Genomic DNA, 18,787 nt, shown 5'->3' on the forward strand with positions numbered 1-18,787 from the left:
GGCACTGTGTCAGTTGAAGTGACACCAGAATGAAGGGCACCTTCACAGTGTTAGGACCGTGACATGCCAGCCTGGAGAGCTTCCTGCGGTGACAGAGGTGTTCTGTCTGCACGTCCAGTGTGGTGGCCTCTGACCCATGTGACTAGTGAGACTAAGGCGCCAACGCTAACGTTTTTTTTTTTAATTTTTATTTATTTTATTTATTTATTTTTGGCTGCGTTGGGTCTTCATTGCTGTGCGTGGGCTTTCTCTAGTTGCGGCAAGCTGGGGCTACTCTTCGTTGTTACAGTGGCTTCTCTTGTTGCAGAGCACAGGCACTAGGCGCATGGGATCCAGTAGTTGTGGCACGCAGGCTCAGTAGTTATGGCTCGTGGGCTCTAGAGCACAGGCTCAGTAGTTGTGGCACACGGGCCTAGTTGCTCCGCAGCACGTGGGATCTTCCTGGGCCAGGGCTCGAACCCATGTCCCCTGTATTGGCAGGCAGATTCTTAACCACTGTGCCACCAGGAAAGTCCCCAACTCTAACTTTTAAATTCTATTTAAAAAGAGCTTCCCGGGCTTCCCTGGTGGTGCAGTGGTTGAGAGTCCGCCTGCCGATGCAGGGGACACGGGTTCCTGCCCCGGTCCGGGAAGATCCCACATGCCACGGAGCAGCTGGGCCCGTGAGCCATGGCCGCTGAGCCTGCGTGTCCAGAGCCTGTGCTCCGCAATGGGAGAGGCCACAACAGTGAGAGGCCCGCGTAACGCAAAAAAATAAAAAAGAGCTTCCCGACGACTACAACTGGGGTGTGCAAAATGCCAGCAGTAGGACACCAAGCATTTCTTGTTTTTCAGTCGTTTTTCCTTCTTGGTAGAGGTGTGCTGTGGTCAGGGCCCCTTTTGCTCTAGGACAGACATGCGTGTGAGGACCTAGTGGGAAGCCCTTGGCAGGACAAGGTGAACCTGATCTGTTGGGGACGGTCGGAAACCTGTGTCGGGCGCCGTCCTGGGGGTTTAGGTGGAGTTTGTTCTTTCCTCCCAGGAGGCAGGGATGCAGACACTTCGGGGGACCCTCCAGCATGAGCCAGCATGGTGCGGGGGGACAAGAAGGAGGGGTAGCGGAGCCATCCCTGGTTTCCGGCCTAGGCGGCTGGCTCCTGGCGGCCCCCGTTGCTGAGACAGACCAAGTGGATTCTGCCTTGTTGCCATCTAGTTCAGGTTCCCAACAGGGCATGGACGGCCTTACGGTGGGGCTTGTGTTCAGAGGACTCGTCACAGAGGACGGGCGGGGACAGGGGACCGGGGTGCGTGGCCTGCGTACTCCTGCAGGATGGGGTCCAGAGGGGAGCCCAGGGTGGGTGGGGCCTCCCAGGAGCAATGTCAGCTCCTGTCTCCCGCATGCGGGACGGATGCCATGTCAGCACCTGCGGTTCGGGGAGGCTGGGCTGGGTACAGATGGAGTGTCAGCTGTGATGCAGCCTGCCCCCCCAGCATCCTCAGGCCCCTGGCTGGCTCTCTTCTCGGCCTTATCCCTGCAGAGTCAAGTCAGCGCAGAGCTCAGCTTCTCGCTGGCAGCTCTTCCCACATCCATCCTCGGACCCCCGCCTGGCCCACTGCACCCCCTGGTGCTTTAACAGAAGGTGTCACCTTGTGTATCTGGGCCCCACCAAGTGACAGATTAGCAGAGGGCAAAATGCAGAAAGTCTTTCCCGGACGCTGCCCCTGTTTGACCAGAGAGGCCGGGTGAGATCTCCTCACCCTGCCTGCTGGTCTCCGGGGCCGGGGCTCGAAACGCTGAGTCTCAAGTTCCTGGCCTTTTCTCAGGCTGAGCTCTGTCCACTGCAGGTTCATCGCGGAGGAGGCTGCAGCCGCTGGGGCCAAGTGTGTGCTCACCCCCAGCCCCACCTGGATCGTTGACCCCATTGATGGTACCTGCAACTTCGTGCACAGGTGAGCGCAGGCACACCCCGGCTTTTCCGAAGCAGCACGTCAGCAAACCTCTAGCGGGTTTGTGGTCTCACTTACAAGTCATGATACTTTAAAATAAAGTTTCCCATTTGTGAGATACGTTCAGAGCATGTAGGAGATCTTCACTTGTTTAAAAACTATTGCATTTGTCACATTTAAACGTTGGGTTGAATTAAGAAGGACCCTTAAGGAGGCCCCTGGAGAGATGGGCAGGGTTGTAAATAACGCAGGGTGTCTGGTCCAGCAGCCTTGGGAGCACGTGTATGGATGGTGGCCTGGGGGGTTGAGGAGCCACCGGCTGCCGGCCTAATCTGGACAGATGTCAGCCCAGAGCAGCAGGTTTTCGGGAGGTCAGAGGCATATGATGGCAGTGACCTGCCCAGCCCCAGAAGCGCTGACGGGGGGTGGGGTGGGGGGCTGTCAAAGCCTCCCACGAGGACACTCGTGCAGCCCCAGAGCTGGTTGGCCCGGGCTCCTGCCCCATCCCGGGTCCCCGTCGGCGGTTGGGGGGCCTGTGGACCTGCAGCCCCCACCAGCAGGACCCGTGGGGAGGGCCCCTCCCATAGGTGAGCCAGCCACCCGCTTCCTTCCTTACAGTGAGAGGGGCTGGGGTGTGGGGTCCTCAAATGGAGCATTTATGTGTAAGTGTGGAAAGTGATTCAGCGCGTCACAGGTGGTCCTTTAGAGACGGTGGAACAGAGCCATCTGGTGACAGCAACAGTGTCATCAGACTCTAACTAGAGCATGACACCCCTGGGGAGTCCTGTGGGACCACAGGGCTCCCCTCCGGGTGTGTATCTCTGAGTGGGGCTCCTGTTCCTGTCCCACTGTGTGAGGGTGGTAGGCACAGAACGAGCCAAGCCCTACCATGGACAAAGGCCACATGTCCACCCCAGGACCAGAGAGAGAACCTGGACGAGAGTGTCATTTGGGAAACAAGCTGTGAGGCTGACCCTTAGACTCCAGACACAGTCCAGGGCCGTCCAGGGCTGTGGTGACCCTTGAAGCCTAAAGGCATTTGGGGGCCTCTGGCCACTGCACCTGTCCTGCTTGTGTCCAGCAGCACTGGGACTAGAGCAAGTGGGAAAAGCCTTCTGAGGGTGGGAACCAGAGCCAGGCCCGGCCGTGGCGTGTCAAGAGCCTCCCCATGGAGACAACAGGGGACATCACGGCGCAGCCTGGGCAAGGCTGGGTCCCGAGTCTCCTGGGTTAGAAGCAGCCCTTCCTTGTTCCTACTCGTTAAGCCCTAACGATGCTCACATAAAGGAGAAATCGTTCTGGAGACGTAACCTGTAAACCCGCAGGCAGGATGCGAGATCACCGCCTGCCTTCCACGCAGTGGCCACGCCTGCTGTCCTGCACGAGGCTCACCCAGGGGTCACGGCAGGAGGGACGCGATTGTCTTGGACCCAGCCCCTCGATGGACGCAGGAGCCAGGCCCCTCCGTCCCTTCAGCCTCTGAGAACCAGAAAGCTGATTATTAACAACTCTCCACCGGGTCCTCCGTGGTCACTGTTGAGTCACGTCCGTCCTGACGACGGCCAGCACTGTTGTCTGTCAAGGTCGCTGTCCTACATGTCAGCTCGGCCTGCTTGTCCTTGAAGCGCTCAGTGAAATTGTGGGAGGTACTTTTTGACAAAACAAACCCAGCCACGCTGTAGAAGGGTCCTCTGCGCCTCCAGCCATTTAGAGGCTCCTGAGTTTGCACGCGTCCGTGTGTGTCACCATGTAAACCATCTGTCTTCTCTGCAGGTTCCCGACAGTGGCAGTGAGCATTGGGTTTGCTGTGAACCAGGAGGTACGTGATGAGTGGGGCCCGGCCACGCGGCCCCTTGGGTGTTGTTTATTCATCTTGCTTCTTGGTTCCAACCTCAGTTTTCCTCTCCTTGTCCTCGGCCTTCATCATGATGAGTAAATCCAAGCATGTGTTTTCAAATCCAAGAAAGTAAACAAATGCAAACCGGTTTGGGGTGTGTGAGTTTGGGGCTCCAGCCAGCCCTCCCCCTCGGTGGCCATTTAGCGATGCCGCGTGGAGGGGACGTTCTGGACAGATGTTCCCAGTTAGTCTCCATCTGACCCCTGGGGCGTGGGATCGAGTCACACACAAAAGAAACTCCTATTTTTGGAGGACATTTCTAATCCCAGTGTTCTATTAGTTCTTCATTCTCCTCTAGCTGTTGGGTGAGAACATGGCTGTTGCGTGGTTCCCATATACCCTCGGAACTGGGCCATATCTTGGGACCTGCAGAAAAGGCTGGATCCAGGCTTAAGCTTTATTATCCAGTTTCAGCGATTACACTTAGGAAAAGCCTTACCTTCGTTGCAGTTGCTACAGTTACACTTGAATAGGGCAGGGGGCCAGGCTTTGCGGAGGGAGCCCTCATTAGGGCACCCTCAGGGTTAGCGCAGATTCTGGGGCAGCAGAGGAGTCATACCCGTGAGAAAGAACTTAACTTTTGAGGTGAAGATAAGCAAGAGCCTTAATGTTGAGATCTGGTGAGGGAGTCAGTTACTCACTTGTTTCTCTGTTAAATGTGGTCATTGAGATGAGCAAGTGAAGCAGGAAGCTCGGGGCCCAGGGGCTGTTCATCCTGACGGCAGGGTCTCTGACTGGCCAGACCGAGGCCTGTGACAGTCTGGGGTGTGCGCTGGGTACACGTGTTCTGGCCTCGTCGTGGAGGCCCTGGCTGCCTGCCTCAGTGTCTCAGAGGCCGGCCGGTTCCAGGACTGACCTGGGCTTGAGAAGGGGGGCGGTCACGTGCTGACTGGAGGGGGCGCAGGATCTGGGTGTGTGCTGACTGGAGGGTCTTCCCAGAAGTGAGCCCTTCTCCTGCCTGCCCAGACTTCCCTTGGGCGTTTGCGGGGCTTCTCCTCGTTTTCTCTGTCAGTTGGCAGCCCCACAGGCCAGGCACGCGTGCTATTCTTAGCCCAGGACGGCAGGGAGTCCGGGAGGAGAGGCAGACGGGCTCCGGGTGTAGGGAGGCCTTTTCCCAGCTCCCCTCCTCTCGGCACTGGCTTGTGGGGACTGAGGCCACAGCCCGGTGATGTGTGCGGCGAGGGAGGGATCAGCCCCTCTGGTGAATCACGTCTCTTCCTGGGCTGCCCCAGGCTCTGTGATGCTCTTGGATCTCCAGATGCATTCTGAATTCTTCACACGTCAGCAATTTTGAGGGTTTCTTGTGGGGTTTGATTGGAGTCACAAGAGCCTTTTTCCCCTCCCAGAGAAAACAAAAGAGGCCTTTTTGAAGAAGGAAGCTTTTTCAGTAATTTTCAGTTACTAATGCTTGATTATGATGTCAGTTTAAAATATAGTTTTATTTGTTTAAATATATCTTTAAATATAGTTATTTAAGAAAAGAACATTTGCTTTCATGTCCAGGTCTAGGTTTGAATCCAGATGCTGATTTTTCGAGTTCCCTTTCGAAAGCTAATTTCCATCCACGGTCCTTGTGTTAGTGGTCACAGCTAGAGCTGCATGGCCTTCGGTCCCTGTGTCACATCCTGTATCTGTTTTCTGTCCTGCCCACCCCACAGCTGGAGTTCGGGGTGATTTACCACTGCACAGAGGAGCGGCTGTACACGGGCCGGAGGGGCCGGGGCGCCTTCTGCAACGGCCAGCGACTGCGCGTCTCCAGGGAGACAGGTGGGCCCCGCTCGTGTCACGCATTCCGCGAGGCAGTGGTGGGGATCTCCTACCGAGGTCCAGTCTCTTCGGGGACAGCGCGCCCCTGGTGGGCTGGACGTCGAGCCAGTCTGTGTCTCAGTGTGGATGTGGATGTGGCCGGGAGCCTTCAATGGGCCCTTTCTGTTCTGCTCTCACCTTTCATCCCTAATGTGAGAAGGAACCTGGCAACTAGTTCCCGCGTGGTCCCAGTGGGCCTGGGCGAGCTGGCCAGGCCAAGGGCAGGGTCAGAGGCATACTCTGGCCCTCGGAGCCTCTTGGTGACCCGGTTCCCCAAGTGCGGGCTGTGGCTCCCTGGATGTGGACCCACTGCCGTTGGCTTCAGTCCTTGCGAGAACACGGACGGCCGCAGGGGAGCCGTGTCCATGAGCCGTGGTGTATGCACCACAGATGCTCCCTGCCCTTGTCATTGCTGGAGCAGGACCCAAGGACACCAGTGGCTTTTACAAAGGGCTGCTGTTACACTCAGACTGCCTGTAACATACAGAGTTGACAGTATGTGTCTAGTTGGCCTGAGAGGTGGTGAGAGGGGTCAGGAGTGTCCCTGCCCCCGAGCTGCCTACAACCAGTGAGGAGACGGGCCTTCCAGCCCAGGTCAGGTCTGCTGAGGTCCGGTGAGAGCAGCGCCATCTGGATCCCTGGCCGGGGTGACTGTGAGCCGTGGATCTGCCAGGGAGATGATCGCCCCGTGAAGGACGGGCGAGGCAGGAGGCCCAGGCCTCACGAGTGTTGGGGGGGAGGTGGGCAGGAAGTAATATCGCAGGAGCTCCAGAGGGAGGGGCCCGGCAGGACCACGGACCGGCCTCTGCCACCGCCCAGCCCAGGCTCCTGCCCGGGGACTGTTTGGTTTGGCCACGTAGACAGCAGTGTTGATTACAGCTGCGCCTGCCAGGAGTTGGCCTGCCAGCCAGTTGTGTAACTCGGGGGTGAGGGAGCGAGTTGTCAAAGGCCCTGGTGAACTTTGCTCCACATTCATTTGCTGTGACTCGAGGCTCGGTGCCCACGCTCACACCCATCCCAGGCCCTCCGCCCATGGGCCTCCTTGCTCAAACACGCTGTCCACCCCCCTCTGCAACACGGAACCCCAAGTCCGTCGGTGCTCGTGTCCCAAAGCTCACTTGGGATTTTTAAAAAATTCTGACTCATAAAGTCCAGGGTGATGTTTTCAGCCCTGGTTGTCTTCTATTTGCCGGGTGACGAGGTTTCTACAGGAGGTGACGGAAAGCTCTCCTCAGCAGCATGGTCCTTAGGTGTTGTACAGACCTGGCTTCAAAGCCTGATTCTGACACCTTCCACATGTGACTTGTCAGCTCTGCTCCTGGAACCTCAGTGTTCACGTGGGCGGGAGGTGACGCTGATGACAGCTGTGAGGATCAAATTAAATCCTACCCACAGGGCACTCAGGAACGGCCTGGCGCTGGTGCCCAAAATGAGAGTCATTATCAGAGAAGGAATTTGAATCTTCGCACGAGATCAACCAGCTATTAATTCTGGGATGCGTTTCTGGAGGAAGCGGTCGCTAAAACAACCACCACTCATCTCCCTGCTTTCCTTGCCTTCTCTTTCCTGTGCTCCTTTCTGCAATGTTTTCAACTCACAAAAACAAAGCAAAGACCACACTGCATAGCGGTAAAGGATTAGATGAGGCCAGAATTTCTTTGGTAGCTTTTTCTCAAAATTCTACCTTGCAGAACTGCAAACACATACAAAGGAGACAGAAAAAGTACAGTGAACCCACATGACCCATCACAGCCTGCTGTCACCCCTCTGCCCTTCCCCCGCGGCCAACCCTGCTTCCTCCAAGCTGCCTGCCCCCACCACCCCAAACAACTCCTTGCCACAAACCCCAGACATAATGGCGCTTTCTAGCCAGCATTTCAGTACGTATCTCTCTGTCACTTTCTCTTAAATCTTTTCCACCTTTTTCACCGATTTTTTAATTTTTAAAAATTTCAGAAAAAATTTCCTCCTTTTCACCTTCCATGTCTTGTAAAGCATAATCTATTGTGTTTATTTATTCTCGTTCCTTTAGCTTGACCTTCTTTTCTGAACTGTTTCCTTTCCTAATTCTTTCCTAGGTTCTCTCCCCTCTACTTTTGAGTGATGTTCTTCTTCCGTGGATTCTCCGTTTCTTTCTCTTGCAGCTACTTCTGTTTTGTGGACAGGTCTTTCTGGAAATCTCTGATCGACTGGAGAGATGTTATTCTGCTCCCTATTCTCTTTTTTCTTATGATAATTGTGTATGGGATTCAAACATCATTCTTTTACATTCTTTCTAATTGAAAGAGCTCTGGAGGCCGGTGGTGTGATGGGGTGGGGGGGGTGAACACTTTCCATCGTCTCGTGGCTCTAGGGCTCCCTCTTCTGCTGTGTTTGTGAAGTGCCTGCAAAGTTGGCCTCTTCCTTGGACGGTTGGCTCTGCCCCTCCCGCAGTGCTACCTGTATCATCTCCCTCCTTTGCCCCTGATTCCCGTCCAGTGAATTTGGGGTTCACTCCCATGCGTTTCTGCTCAGTGGGTCCTGCCCTGAGAGTCCCTGGAAGGTCGGTTACGAGAGGTCGTAGTAGCTGTCAGGGGTTTGCCCGCCCAATTGCCCTCTGGGGCCTGGATACGCCCTTGTGGATGTAGGTTTTTGTAGATGATTTTTGTCTGTGGTTTGTGTTTTGCTCTCCCAGCTGCTCTGTTTTCTTGTCAGAGGGGATTTGGAAGAGGTTACATAGGTTTCCAGGGCAGTCTTCTCCAGGATTCTGAACAATACTTTTTTTTTTTCCAATTATTTATTTTTGAACATAATGTATTGAGGTGAAGGTCGCGTAACATGAAATTAGCTGTTGTAAAGTGAATAATTCAGTGGCGTTACATTCCTGGTGCCCCGTGTTTGGGTGGCTCCGGGGTAACCCCTTCCCGTTGGTCACTCTCTGCCTCTCCCTCACAGCCCCCAGCCAACTTTCTGTCTAGTTCTGGGGTTTTCAGTGAAGTACAGCTAATACTACTTTTCGTGTGAGGAGCTCACGGTCTGCAAGGATCTGGAAGCCCAAGCACGTGTGTCACACATGCCGGTCCGAGGCCATCACGGGAGCTGCACGACCTGCGCTCATGCCCACACTTCAAGGCACAGTCACCTCTTTCCTGTAAGGACGTATTTCAGGGCAGACAGAGGACTTGCTTCTCTCACCTCTAAGTTGTAAAATCTCTCTCAAGACAACAGTGCTCAGATCCTCAACCAGAAAAAGGGTTTTCAAACTGTTGGAAGTCACGGACTATTTCTTCACCCTAAAATTTGTTTATTGAAAGAGGATGCATAGATGCCCTGCTTCAAAATCTATTTGATTTTTTTTATAGTGGTAAAATATATATAACATAATAATTGCCGTTCTAACCATTTTTAAGTGTACAATTCACGATCTTGTGCATCCATTTCCTCTATTTCCAAATTCTTTATCACTGCAAATAGAAACTCTGAACCCATTAAGCAATAGGTCCCCGTGCCCCCCACACACACACCATGAAGTCACAGAATATTTTAAATTATATATATATATATTAGTATTTGATTAAGAGCTAAACTAGTATGATAAAAATAGTTTGAAAGGTAATAAAAGTCATAGTAAGTCATAGTAAGTGTGGAGAGCTAGTCAGAATTAATCATAATATAAGACACTATTAAGTAGAGGGGATTGCCATTTTTACCTTTGTTTCATTATCTGGGCAAAAGAAAACAGTAGAAAGTATTTTGCCTCAGGTGGCAGAGTTCAGATGACTTCTTAATTGTCTGGGTTTCATTTAAAAACACCACTGTGCAAGCATGAGGAAGAGTGGATACACTGCAGCTGGGGGGCGGGGGACACTGGGCACAGAGGTGTCTTCTCACAGATGAAAAACTACGGGAAGAAACCCTTTCTTTGGCATCATCACCAGACAAGCTTGAGTCAAGGTCTGGGCCTCACGACCTCCTGCAGGTCACCCACTGTGCCTGGCCCTGTTGAGGTCTTTTTCTTCAAAACAAGTCTTTTTTCCGTGGGAAGGTGCCCTCTCAGCTTGCATCCCAGTGAGGGTGGGGTCGGGAGGTGAGCTCTGGAGGGCAGACTGGGTCCTGTCCCCGGAGATCCTGGAGCCGCCGCCCTGTGCCCCTCGTGTGGGTAGAGCCCGAGCCCCCACCAGACACATGGCAGGGCTGGTCACTGGCCCAGCTGTAGTGCCAGGTCTCAGAAAGTCTTTACAATATAAAATGAGAGCCTCCAGTGTGAGAAAAGGGGAAATGGTACAGACCCAGTGTCTTCTCCCAGTGGTCTGTCCCCGGTGGGAGATGACTTTATGGGAGTCAGGGGGGATTGGGCCCCGGGGAGTGAGGTTACCTATGGGCGTGGTTTTCCTCCACTTCATGGAGAGGATTTGTTCTCTCAACTGAACACAAGGGAGTGGCTGATCCTGCCTGAACGGCAAGGCCTGACGAGACAGGACACTAGATCTGGACGTGATTGTGTGTGTGGCCAAGAGGGACAGTGCTATGACCCCCGCAATGAGTCAGGCCCGGCCCGCCTGCAGCCACTTTCCTGTGTCTGATGGCCACAGCATCTACCCCCGATGCTGGGGGGTTACTCCCGAGGACCCCTTTCCAAAGACGTTGCTTAGCAGTCACTTCCTCCACAGGGATGACGTTTCCATCTTTGTCATCACGGCAGCTAACGAAAAGCTTTTATTATTATTATTTTTAAAATTTATTTTTGGCTGCGTTGGGTCTCCATTGCTGCCCGCGCAGGCTTTCTCTAGTTGCGGCGAGCGGGGGCTACTCTTCGTTGCGGTGCGCGGGCTTCTCATTGCAGTGGCTTCTCTTGTTGCGGAGCACGGGCTCTAGGCACGCGGGCTCAGTAGTTGTGGCTCGCGGGCTTTAGGGCGCAGGCTCAGTAGTTTTGGTGCACAGGCTTAGTTGCCCTGCAGCATGTGGAATCTTTGTTCCCTGACCGGGGATCGAACCCATGTCCCCTGCATTGGCAGGTGGATTCTTAACCACTGCACCACCAGGGAAGTCCCAAGAAAGGTTTTTAAAGGCAGATTTATTTGATGAGGCATTTTTTTCCTCCAAACATGGGGCATTCCCAGTTTGGAATCACTTTGTTTTTATTTATGACTGAATGATGCTGGTTTCATGAGCCACCAGACCCGTCCGAGTTCTTGCTGGTAAGCATCCCTGAAAAGAGAGAACTGGGAGGTCTGCCCCCCACCACCCCTGCATCTGGGACTTTCTGGGGCCTGGGAGGTGAGATGGTCAGAGTGGCTTCGACTCTAGTCAGCACGTCCTTCCTTTCCCAGGCCAAAAACCTCTGCAGCATCAGCCACCCAGGGATGACCCTGAATCAAGCAAACCCGCTGGAGGCGGGCTTGCAGTTCGCTTCAAGGAAAAACCCGACTGCTGGGTGAGAACTGAGCCTTGGTGTTTCTGACTTGGAGAAATTCTCTCCACACAGATCTCTCCAAGGCCCTGGTTCTGACAGAAATCGGGCCCAGACGAGACCCCATGACACTGAAGCTGTTCCTGAGCAACATGGAGAGGCTGCTGCGTGCTGGGGCCCATGGGTACGCGCTCCCCTCCCGGGACTGGGACCCATGGGTGCATGCTCCCCCTCCCCGACACCCACAGGATGCCCAGGCCCCACGAACAGCTCCCAGGCTGCTCCCCGGGACAGGAGCAGTGACACGCGAGCCAGCCCGGTCTCCAGCCGGGAGCTCGTGCAGCCCGTGGGGGTGGGGTGGCAGGGGACCTGTGGGAGCCCATCTCAGCCCCGTGTGCGCCCAGAGCTCAGCGCCCTTTGTGATGACAGTGACGCCCCCCCAGCCCAGTCTCCCCCGGGTCTGCGCTGTGACTGTGGCCACCCCAGATGGTTTAAATCTAAGGTCGTTGAAGGTCCACAGAGTGAAGGTTGTGTCCTTCAGTTGCACCAGCCACACTTCAAGTGCCACAGCCTTGGGCTGGTGGTTTCGCGGGGCCGGGTGGTCCATCACCACAGAAAGTTCTATTGGACGGCATGGCTCTGGGCCCAGGGCTCAGAATCGAGCTTTTGGGAAGAGGCCCTGGGCTCTTGTTTAGCTCCTGGGGGTGCCTGCAGTGGAGGGGGCGGGCACTGGAGCAGAGCCATTCAGTATGTTTCCCCTCCTCCATCTCCGCCAGGGTCCGAGTCATCGGCAGCTCCACCTTGGCGCTCTGCCACCTGGCCTCGGGCGCCGCCGACGCCTACTACCAGTTTGGCCTGCATTGTTGGGACCTGGCTGCAGCCACTGTCATCATCAGGGAAGCAGGCGGCGTCGTGATGGACACGTCAGGTGAGCTCGGGCCTTCAGCCCGCCCTCCGTCCCCAGGGGTGCATCCCCAGGACAGACCCGCAATGCCCCAGACAGACAGGCCCCCTCCTCTGCTAACAGGGATGTGTAGGGAGGGCAGTGGGCTAGGCCAGAAGGCCCCTCCCCCTTCCTACCTCCAGGTGTGAAGATAGACCCAGGGTCAGGACGGGTGGCTGTGTTTTCTAAACACTCACTTCCCCGCCCCACACACACACACACACACACACGCACGCGCACACACACACACACACACACACACACACACACACACACACACACACACACACAGAGTCCACTGAGACCACAGAGCAGGCAGCATGCTCCCTGATCCAATGACAAGGATTTAGGTGACGGATCCTAGAGGTGACCTGTTCCTCTGCCTCAGAGTCACCGTGCCCAGTTACCTACCCCATGGGGGCGAGTCCCACAGCGTCCCTGTCCCGGGGACGCCCATGGAGCCTCATCTGACATTGGGGTCCTCTGTGGAGCCCATCATCCCCCAGCTTTAACCCAGAGCCTGTTGCGGAAACACTGGGCTCCGTTTAACTGCTGGCGCTGGCGGTGGGCCCTTCATCCCATGATTGCTCCGTTTTTGCTCCTCCTCCTCGGGAGGCCCTAGTTGAGCTTCCGGGAGGGTGTGAAGTGAAGAGGGGTCAGCCTTGGGCATCGAGGCCAGGCAGGCCCGTCCCCATTAAAGACATGTCTGTCCTGGATGTGACCACGCACGCACACACACACGCACGCACGCACGCACGTGCACTGAGGTCTCCAGCGAGGCCTTTAGTCCTGTTCACACCTCCAGGAGGTCGAGGGCCTTCATCCTGCCCCAGATACCTGGTGCACAGAGCAGCCACGTCGAGGGGCCCAGCAGAAAGGCCACCCCCAGCACCCCCCCCACCAAGGCCTCCTGGGTCCCTGGAGGCCCGTGCAGCACAGAGTTTGAGAACTGCTCCCAGTCCTGACCTAACGTTGTTTGAGCCTCGGGTCTGAACGCTGTACCTTAAGCCGCTTTCTCCCAGCGCAGCCTCAGGAGGTGCCGGTCCTGGATGGCACCCAGGTTGGGGCAGAGCGGGGCTGAGCCTCCACCCTTTGGGCTGGCTCAGCCTGAGTGCTGGGCTGATGGGGGTCGTGCCGCCCCCTCCCTAACCCAGACACCCTGTCCCTCTGTCCGCAGGCGGGCCGCTAGACCTCATGTCTTGCAGGGTGGTTGCTGCGGGCACACGGGAAATGGCCGTGCTCATAGCTCAGGCCCTACAGACGATTAACTACGGGCGGGACGATGAGAGGTGAGGAGAGCAGACAGGGCTGCCCCAGGACGGGGCCTTCCTGGGAACCTGGAGCAAGCATTCCTGATCCCCAAAGGAGCCATCAGGCTGGAGTCCGGGCTGTCTGGCTGAGCCCACGTCTTGGTGACTTTGGTGTCCAGTGGTTCCTCTCTGTAATCTCACGTAGCCTTGTGTGGGTTGGTCCAGCCCTCCTACCGGGGCCAAAACCTGGATCTCACAGGATGTGTGTATTGATACTGCAATTGCAATTTTTTTTCCAGAATGCAAATCTCAGGTAATAAGGCTTTCGAACTGCTGATAAAGCAGACTTGCTCTCAGTGACCTCCCCCGCCTCTGCCCATGGTACTTCAGAATGCAATAAACCAAATGATGACTCTCTGCTTGTTTCCCTCCACAAGTGTGTCGCCTATTTCCCCAAACGACCCCCAAAATCCACAGGCTCTTTAGGGAAGTTTGCATATGACAGCCCAGAGGTGACATGCTTGCTATCTGCCTGCCGCGGGTGATGAAAACAACTTCAGTAAGTATCACATCAGTATTTAAAATCCGAGACGTGGGTCAGACTGAAGAAAACCAAACGTCTAAAATTCTGTGTTAAAATGTTTTTGTGATCGGTTTAACGAAGAAAATTATTTTCTGGGCCTTATTTTTTTCCTCTTTAGGAGGAGGAATTATATATAAGAATAATTCTAATGAGGATATTCACTGGCTGGCTACGTGTCTTTTCTGAAGTTTAAAAGTTGAGGAAGTCAGTCTTAGGATGGAGGAAATTCCAGCCCACGCTTAGCTTTCTCCCTCGTGTTCCTAATTTGCAGTCAACAATAATTAAAGAGTATTTAGGGGCTTCCCTGGTGGCGCAGTGGTTGACAGTCCACCTGCCGGTGCAGGGGACACGGGTTCGTGCCCCGGTCCGGGAAGATCCCACATGCCGCGGAGCGGCTGGGCCCGTGAGCCATGGCCGCTGAGCCTGCGCGTCTGGAGCCTGTGCTCCGCAGTGGGAGAGGCCACAACAGTGAGAGGCCCGCGTACTGCGAAAAAAAAAAAAAGTATTTAGAGCGGCCCTGGCACCTAAACTCCGGGGCTCGGCCTGTGCAATGACCCAGGCACTTTAACCAAACCACACCCTGGAGAGCCCTCGGCAGGCCCACCGGCCCTGCTCCCCTCTGCGGACACTGCGGGGCCTCAGAGCCCATGACGCCGACTTCCCTGTGCCACCTGCTACTCACAGGGCAGGTGCACTGGGCCCGCTCACGCACCTGGTGGAGCCCAGGGGGCCTCCCAGGGGGTAATTCCCTCCCCAAGCCAATCCCCAGAGGCCTCACCTCCACCTCCCCTTGGGTTACTGATTGATACATTCGCTATCTTTAGGAAGGAGCTTTCTGATCTGATCTGAATGGGGTGACAGGTGATGTCCCGAAAGGCACACAGGTAAAGGGCTCAGACACATGAGGACTGGGGTCTCCTTTGGGACTAGGGCATCTCATGCCTGCTGTGCATGAGGACCCACCTTTGATACCCACACGAGGACCGCAGGCTGCATGCAGGTGGGGAGCCTCAGCGGCCACTTGGTGCCCCTGCCACCCCTCGGGGCCTCGAATCTCCCCTGCACCCCGACCAGTGTCCGGCCCCTCGTTGACCCCCACTGAAGGCACACCGTCCTCCAGAGACCACCCCCCACGCTGGGATCCTTCAGCTTCCGTCTCAACTCTGGCTTTCACCTGTGGGTCCGCGAATAACCAAGGAGGCTTCTGTGTGGTGGTGTCAGGACTCAGATCCCTGTCTTGTCCTGCCCCTGCCTCCAGGTGAGGTGGCGCTGGTTCCCTTCTGGGCACCAGCATCGCCCCCACCACCACCACCGCCAACCCAGTGTGGCCTCTAGACGTCAGGCTCCATCTGGCCGCCCCTGTGCCCCACCTGACCAGCCAGCCCAAGCTCCCTCTGTTGGGACACCGCCAGCTGTCCTAGCTGGTGGATTGTACGACCACATGTAGGACGTTATTCTCTTCACACCTTGTGTTCTAGAATCAATGAAAACAATACAGCGAAGTAGGGAAGCAGCTTCTCTCTGTGCAGGACCACAGCTCTGCGAAGCTTGAGCACCACAGGTGCAGAGCGTCTAACCGCAGGATCTTATCCCAAGGTGGTGGGAGGACGCGAGAGACGGGAGCCGTCCCAGGGCCGTGGCTGCAGGGCACATGCAGCCCCACTTTGCTGTGCGGATCTGGGGAGATCGTGCGTTTCTGGTGGCAGCTCCCGCCTAACCCCCTGTGGTGCACCTGAGCGGGCTCTGCGGTCACGCACGGATTCATGACGCGTCGGCAGGGCCCCACGAGCCGTCCCCGCCCTGGGCATGTGCTGGGCACGCGGAAAGGCACGTGACCGCTCCCACAGGCTCTGAAGAGACCTCGCGGACGGTGATGCCGCCACAGTCTGGTCCTCTACAGAGCTCCATGTTGTGTATGAGCTCGCAAACCTCGGTGCCTCCACAGTGGTGTCACCAGTCTGCCCGTTGGCAGCCTTGGCTGGAGAGTATTCATGCAAAGCCTAGGCTGTGGGACGGGGGTCCAAGGGCCGGGGCGGGGCGGGGGGGGGCAGGCGGCGGTCGGCAGGACAGCAGGCAGAGCAGCAGCCAGACGCCCAGGCGGCCGGGTTGGTGGCCAGAGGAAGAGCTGTTTACTGCCACCAGGCGGCTGGTGGCAGGTCCCCCCTCCCCCACCTTGGCGGGTACGCCACATGTGGAGCCAAATGGGGCCAGAGGGGACATGTGGGGCAAGAGGGTTGGAGCTGCCACTCCCAGCCGTCCAGAGTCTCATCCCTGGGCACACGGATGGCCTTTGCTGTCTGTCAGCTTCGAGAAAAGCCTCAGCTTCTGCTCACCCTGACCACTGCCATGGCTCGAAGCTGGCATGGGTGTGTCCTGGTCTTGCACCAGCTCTGACAGATTTCTGGTTGGCAGCAAGACCAGTGCAGAAAAGGAAGGAAAAGGTCTGGGCCACCCTGGTTTTCTATTTTTAAAAAACATGATGCCATATCTGTACACTGGGGTTCACAGTGGCACTATTCACAGTGGCCAGGAGAGGGAGGCTACCCAAGTGTCCATCAATGGCTGATGAATAAACGGAATGTGGTCCATCCACACAGTGAGGTATTATGCAGCCTTAGAAAGGAAGGAAATCGTGACCACTGCTACCACGTGGATGAACAGGTGTGACTAGGAGTCACTTTTATTTCATTAGGAGAGGTGACATCACTATGGTGTGTGTGACAACGTTCTGGTTTCTTCAGAGATGCAGGTTGAAGGATTTGATGTGAAGGGGTTCAAATAAAAATACAGATTAAAAGAACAAGCAAATATGTCAAAATGTTAACGGTGATTGAATCCAGGCACTGGGTATAAGGATGCTCATGGCATGTTCTTTCTATAGGTCTTTATATTTTTTTAAAGGTTTTTTAAAATTTTATTTATTTTTGGCTGCATTGGGTCTTCGTTGCTGCTCGCGGGCTTTCTCTAGTTGCAGGGAGTGGGAGCTACTCTTGGTTGTGGTGCGCGGGCTTCTCATTGCGGTGGCTTCTCTTGTCGCGGAGCATGGGCTCTAGTCGCATGGGCTTCAGTAGTTGTGGCACGTGGGCTCAGTAGTTGGCATGTGGGCCCTAGAGCACAGGCTCAGTAGTTGTGGCGCATGGGCTTAGTTCCTCCACGGCATGTGGGATCTTCCTGGACCAGGGATCAAACCCATGTTCCCTGCATTGGCAGGTGGATTCTTAACCACTGTGCCACCAGGGAAGTCCCTATATGTCTTTTTTTTTTTTTTTTTTTTGGGTACACGGGCCTCTCACTGTTGTGGCCTCTCCCATTGTGGAGTACAGGCTCTGGACGCGCAGGCTCAGCAGCCATGGCTCATGGGCCCAGCCGCTCCGCGGCATGTGGGATCTTCCCAGACTGGGGCACGAACCTGTGTCCCCTGAATTGGCAGGCAGACTCTCAACCACTGTGCCACCAGGGAAGCACCCCTATATGTCTTTATATTTGAAATTTTTACAATAAAAAGTTTTTAAAGAGGGGAGTTGAATTGGCTGGACCCACTTTCTCATTTGTCAAACTGCGTGTCTAGTCTGGTAGGGCTGCTCTGACAGAATGCTGTACACAGGGTGGCTTATTATGAATGGCTGAGATTTACTGCCCATGGTTCTGGAGGCTGAAAGTCCCAGATCAGGGGCCAGCAGGACTGGGTTCTAGTGACACCTCCTCCTGGTTCATGGCTGGCCATCCTCTCCCTCAGAAGGGGTGAGGGAGCTCTCTGGACCCTCTTTTATAAGGACATTAATCCCATCCATGGGGGCTCCGGCCTCACAATCTAAGCACCTCCCAAAGCCCACCTTCTAGTGCTATCACCCTGGGCATTAGGGTTTCAATATATGAGTGTGGGGTGGACACAAACATTCAGACCACGGCAGGGGGTCGGGGGAGGGGCAGCTGAGGCCCAGTCCAGCCCCGGGGCTCTGGGCAGGAACCACCTTGCCTGGGGCTGGGGTTCGGCAGGCCTTGTGGAGTCCCGGACTCTGGAAGGAAATTGCTTTTGGCTCCACCCTCATCTCGGTGACACCAGTGACCCTCAGGGCAAGACATATGTTTGTCTCTGTGACTAAAGGGAGGGGGAGCGGGTAGAAGGGCCTGCTGTGCTGGTCAAGTGAGTCCTGGACTGAGGCAGAGGTCAGGTCACAGCTCTTTGGAAACCGGCAGCAGCACGGGCAGCAGGCTGACAAGGCGAGGGCCAGTCACCCTGCGTGCAGGGCGGCGCTGGACGCTTTCATCCCGCTGGACGCTTTCATCCCCTTTTAAAGCGCCAGGGTTGGGAGACCACCCCACTCCTTAACCCGCTCAACAGAGTCCGCTCCAAGTTCGCAATTAAGAGCTATGGAATCCCTGACAGCTCCGCCCCTTCTGGGGTCTGAACAGGCGCTATTGCATCTTCCCATCCCGAGGGCTATGCAAGTAGGACCCGGGTTACCCCCTCGCCCTGGCTCGGTGTTTCTCTCGCCTTCCCTACTCTGAGAAAGTCCCGTCCCTGTAGCTAAAGGACTGTGAAGTCCCCGGGGTCCTTCACCTCCTCTACCCCCTGTCCCGGCCGCGAGACAGCCTGGCGGGTTGGCCCTGAGGGCGGGTCCTCGCCCCAAAGGCAGCGGCTGGCGCGGCCCTGGGGGACCTGCGTGCATCCCGCCCCACGGTCTCCCGAATCCTGGGGCCACACCAGCCTTTCCACAGCCGAGGCCACGCTGCCAGCGTAGTGGTGTCCCCGACTGCCCCAACCTCCGACAGGCCGACCGGCGACCCCCTATAGCTCGCGGAGCGGCTGGGCTCCGGAACGTGGCGACTGTCGTCCTCCGCGGTCTCCGCAGCCCAAGGGGCGTGGACGCGGGCGGGGCCGGCAGCGGCGCTTTAAGAGGCTGCGCCCGGGGAGGCCGGCCCCACAGCGACCCGAGCGATGGACATGGCCCGGGACTGCGCCGGAGCCCTCCTCAGGCTAGTGCCCCGCGGG

General features: G+C 56.1%; 1 protein-coding gene across 3 annotated transcripts in view; it reads left to right on the forward strand.

Annotated features, from left to right (window-relative positions):
* Nucleotides 1-18,787, forward strand: part of CIDEA (cell death inducing DFFA like effector a) — a gene marked incomplete at its 5' end in the record, with an annotated part of 46,863 nt that overhangs the window by 14,612 nt on the left and 13,464 nt on the right. For 2 of the 3 annotated variants that reach the window (XM_079942420.1, XM_079942419.1), the window contains 6 exons: nucleotides 1,825-1,929; nucleotides 3,700-3,745; nucleotides 5,482-5,590; nucleotides 11,094-11,202; nucleotides 11,795-11,946; nucleotides 13,139-13,250. In XM_079942420.1, the coding sequence (XP_079798546.1) occupies nucleotides 1,825-1,929; nucleotides 3,700-3,745; nucleotides 5,482-5,590; nucleotides 11,094-11,202; nucleotides 11,795-11,946; nucleotides 13,139-13,250 (633 nt within the window). Of the gene's footprint in view, nucleotides 1-1,824; nucleotides 1,930-3,699; nucleotides 3,746-5,481; nucleotides 5,591-11,093; nucleotides 11,203-11,794; nucleotides 11,947-13,138; nucleotides 13,251-18,733; nucleotides 18,772-18,787 lie in introns of those variants that run through there. The other variant, XM_079942422.1, reaches the window with a different exon arrangement.

This window comes from Stenella coeruleoalba (assembly GCF_951394435.1).
Source record: "Stenella coeruleoalba genome assembly, chromosome: 14".
NCBI lineage: Eukaryota > Metazoa > Chordata > Mammalia > Artiodactyla > Delphinidae > Stenella > Stenella coeruleoalba.